This window comes from Meleagris gallopavo, chromosome 30 (assembly GCF_000146605.3).
Source record: "Meleagris gallopavo isolate NT-WF06-2002-E0010 breed Aviagen turkey brand Nicholas breeding stock chromosome 30, Turkey_5.1, whole genome shotgun sequence".
Classification (NCBI taxonomy): domain Eukaryota; kingdom Metazoa; phylum Chordata; class Aves; order Galliformes; family Phasianidae; genus Meleagris; species Meleagris gallopavo.
The window spans coordinates 999,584-1,003,689 of record NC_015040.2 but is presented as its reverse complement, the minus strand read 5'-3'; the positions used below and the strand labels follow the sequence as shown (position 1 = coordinate 1,003,689).

General features: G+C 64.7%; 1 protein-coding gene across 1 annotated transcript; it reads left to right on the top strand.

Moving 5' to 3' along the window:
• Positions 1 to 6: 6 nt before the first annotated feature.
• LOC116217493 (proline-rich receptor-like protein kinase PERK2) lies at positions 7 to 4,024 on the top strand. Its single transcript, XM_031557110.1, has 2 exons — positions 7 to 1,381; positions 2,304 to 4,024. The coding sequence occupies exon 1, from the start codon at positions 110 to 112 to the stop codon at positions 1,127 to 1,129; it is 1,020 nt and encodes a 339-aa protein (XP_031412970.1). The 5' UTR covers positions 7 to 109; the 3' UTR covers positions 1,130 to 1,381; positions 2,304 to 4,024.
• Positions 4,025 to 4,106: the final 82 nt, after the last annotated feature.

The window sequence follows — 4,106 nt, the reverse complement described above, 5'->3', positions numbered from 1 at the left end:
GGGTCCTGGGGGTGGGGGGGTCCTGCTGTGCGCCCGTCCCTGCCCCCTGCGCATCCAGCATGCCGTGCACTGAGCACCCTCTGCACAAACGGCTCCCCGTGCACCCAGCATGCCTCAAACCCAGCGTCCTCTGTGCTCCCAGTGCACCCATCACCTCCACGCCCCGCACTGTGTACACCCAGCACAGCACCCAGCCCCCAGCCCGCGCATTCGGCGACCCCTGCAATGGTGCTCAGGTGTAGCCAAGCACCCTGAGCTGTGTGCCACGTGCATCTGTGTGCCATGCATCCAGCCTCCTGTGCACCCCATGCACTGTGCACACAGCGTGCCTTTCACCCGGCACTGTGAGCATCCCCTGCACCCCTCACCCTGTGCACCCAGTGCTCCGTGCACCCAGCACCTCGTGCACCCCACTCTCCCATCGCCCTGCGTACCCAACACTCTGTGCATCCTATGCACTGTGCACCCAGCACCCCATGCACTCCTCGTTCTGTGCACTCTGTGCATGCAGCAGCCCATGTATCCCATTCTCCCATCACCCCATGCCCTCTGTGCACCCAGCGCTCTGTGCACCATGAACCCAACACCCCCATGCTCCATGCATCACTCACGCTGTGCACCCAGCACCCCGTGCACCATGCAGCCTGCACCCCATGCACCCCATGCACCCAGCACCCCGTGCACCATGCACCCAACACCCCATGCGCCCTGTGCACCCTGTGCACCATGCAGACAGCACCCCATGCACGCCATGCACCCAGCACCCCACACACCCTGTGCACCCTGTGCACCATGCACCCAGCAGCTCAGGCACTCCATGCACCCAGCTCCCCGCACCCCAGGCACCGGATGCACCCCACGCACCCAGCTCCCTGCACCACGCTCCCTTTGCACTGACACCAGTGGTGACCTCCATCCCTGCAGCAGCCCGCAAGACCTGCGTACCACAGCTCCGGCACCAAACACGGAGGGTCCTGGGGACCCCCTGCTCAGCCCCTCCAGGGTCTGGCACCACTGCGGGGGGCAGAGCCGACCCTCCCATGCGGGGTCGGGCCGGATCGAGGCTGGCACTGTGATCCCCCCACCCTGCGACCCCCAGGTGGGGTCTCATCGGTTCCGTCAGCTCTGAGACCCAGCAAACTCGTGCCACCGAGGGCCGCGCCGCCCTCCCTAATGCCTCTGTGCTGTTTTTTGTGTTCTGTGTCTGTGTTGTGTCCCCAGTTAAATGGAAGTGGTCAAGTGAAAGTGCCCAGCCACTACCTGCCCACGCAGATGCTGGCACCGCCACCTCCCCCCGGCATGCCCCGCTTGGCCGTCTCTCCTGACACCAAATCAGCCACGACAACTTCGGAGGGAGGGACGACCTCACCGACGTCACCCAGTAAGCACCCCCGCGGCGCCCGCCCACCCGCCGGCCCCCCCAACCTCCTCCGGGACGCGTGCCACGAGTTTGCCAGGTCTCAGGCAGGGCGACCAAGGGCGCACGGCGCCCCGTTCTTCCCACCCCCTGGGGGGGTGTGGGGCTCCAGGTTGGTCCCTTGGACCGGCAGGAGCCTCGTGGCCCCCCCTGGGAGGCCGGCGGAGCAGGACAAGGCGGCGGAGCCGTGAGCCCAGGCTGGGCCTCTCTGTGCCTCGGTTTCCCCAGCGGTGCTGCGGGGACGGCGCGGCGCTGGGCTCGGGGGGGGCCCATATAGCAGGGTCCCCACCGGCTGCGGGGTGATGCTGGAGCGGGAAGGCTGGCCAAGCCCCCCCCGGATGTCAGCACTGTGCTTCATTAGCGGTGGCGGCTAACGAGCTCAGCCCCCTGTGCTCTGTTCCTGGGGATTTCAATCTGTGGGGCTGCGGGGGTTTCGGGAGCGCTATGGCGGTGGGGAATGTCCCCGTGTCACTGCACCACGGGGACACCACCAGCAGCCCGTGGGCCGCTGTCCCCAGGTGCCAACAGCCGGAGCGTGGGTGCTGAGTGTTGGTGGCATTAACGTTTTGTGGTGGGATGTGACGAGGGGACAGCGCGTGGCCTGAGATCAGTCACGGCCTCAGGGAGGGGGCTGGGCAGTGCCAGTCCCCCCCAGGCACGGCTGGCTGTCCCGAGGGGGCACAGAGCCCGCTGTCACCACCTCCGTGGGGTCCCGTTGCCGGACCCCATCCCATGGTGGGCGCTGCGTGGCACCGCGCCGAACGGCCGAGCCCTGGGGCTGGGAACATCACCCAGCTCCGGGTGCCTGGGATGCCCATCCCTGCAGCGGGGGGTTGATGGCATTGGCACCCACAGCGCCGTTAATCAGCTCTCGTTTGTTCCCCAGCCTACTCTGCACCAGGCACGCCCCCTGCGAACCGTTCCTTCGTGGGATTAGGACCAAGGGATCCTGGGAGTATCTATCAGGCACAGGTGAGATGGGGCGGGTGCTGGGGGGACCCTCCTGCCCTCGCCCTGTGTGGCATCAGTGTGAGCGTCGCCGCCGTGGGCACCGTGCTGCGGCAGTGCTGCAGTGGGCATTGCTGCCGTGGTGGTGTGACCGTGGGCACTGCAACAGGGGGCATTGCAATCCTGGGCATCACTGCCGTGGTGCTGCAGCTGTGGGCATTGCAACAGTGGGCATTGCAACCATAGTGCTGCTACAGTGGGCATTGCAGCTGTGGGCACTGCAATAGTTGGACATCACTGCCGTGGCGTTGCAGCTGTGGGCATTGCTGCCGTGGTGCTGCAACAGTGGGCAATGCAGCCGTGGGCACTGCAGCAGTGAGCATTGCTGCCGTGGTGCTGCAACAATGAGCGTAGCAGCTGTGGGCATTGCAGTAGTGAGCATTGCTGCTGTGGTGCTGCAGCTGTAAGCACTGCAGCTGTGGCATCACTGCCATGATGGTGCAAACATGGGCATTGCAACTGTGGTGCTGCAACTGTGGGCATTGCAGCTGTGGACACTGCAATAGTTGGACATCACTGCCATGGCGTTGCAGCTGTGGGCATTGCTGCCGTGGTGCTGCAACAGTGGGCAATGCAGCCGTGGGCATTGCAGTAGTGAGCATTGCTGCTGTGGTGCTGCAGCTGTAGGCATAGCAGCTGTGGCATCACTGCCATGATGGTGCAAACATGGGCATTGCAACTGTGGTACTGCAACTGTGGGCATTGCAGCTGTGGACATTGCAACAGTGGGCATCACTGCCATGGTGCTGCAACCGTGGGCATTGCAGCTGTGGACATTGCAACCATGGCACTGCAACCGTGGGCATTGCAGCTGTAGGCATTGCGATAGTGGACATTACTGCTGTGGTGCTGCAACCGTGGGCATTGCAGCTGTGGGCATTGCAATAGTGGGCATCACTGCTGTGGTGCTGCAGCTGTGAACGCCGCTGCTGTAGTGCTGCAACTGTAAGCATTGCAGCAGCGGGCATTGCTGCTGTGAGCGTTGCAACTTGTAGCATTGATGCCATGGCATTGCAACCGTGGTGTCGCTGCCGTGGGCATCGCCACCGTGCTCTTGCAAACGTGGCATTGGCACCATGGGCATCGTGGTGTCACCACGGCACCACTGCCTCAGGCACTGCAGCTGTGGCATTGCCACGGAGGGCATTGCTGCTGTGGCACTGCCAGCACGTTGTTACTGCTTCGGGCATCGCCGTGGTGGGCTGCGCTGCCAGGCTGTGGGCACTGCAGCCGTGGGGATTTGTGCTGTGGGCGTCGCCGCCGTCCAACCGCCGCCGTGGGCATCGCCAGCACCGTGAGCATTGTCACCCTTGTCGCTGCAGCGTCCCCAGCGTGGGCACAGCGATAGCAGGGGGTCTCCAGGTGACCCCCCATGGCCACGTCCCCCATCCCACTGCTATGGAGCCACGGCCCCGTGGAATCGCCGGGCACAGGGACACCCCCACACCACGTCCTGAGCAACGTGCCACCCCCAGCGGGTCCTCTGCAGTGCCTCTGGGTGTCCCCATAGCTGGGTGTGAGATTGGGGGGGGGGACGGGACACGTTGGGGAGCGGGGAGCGGCTGAGACCCGGCGCGCTTGGTTCATGTGTGGAGGGGCCAGGAAGGGTTAAAGGGAAACGGAGGCCCCCGGAGCTGTCTCGTTGCCAACGGAAACCAGACATGAGGTCATCGGGGATGAA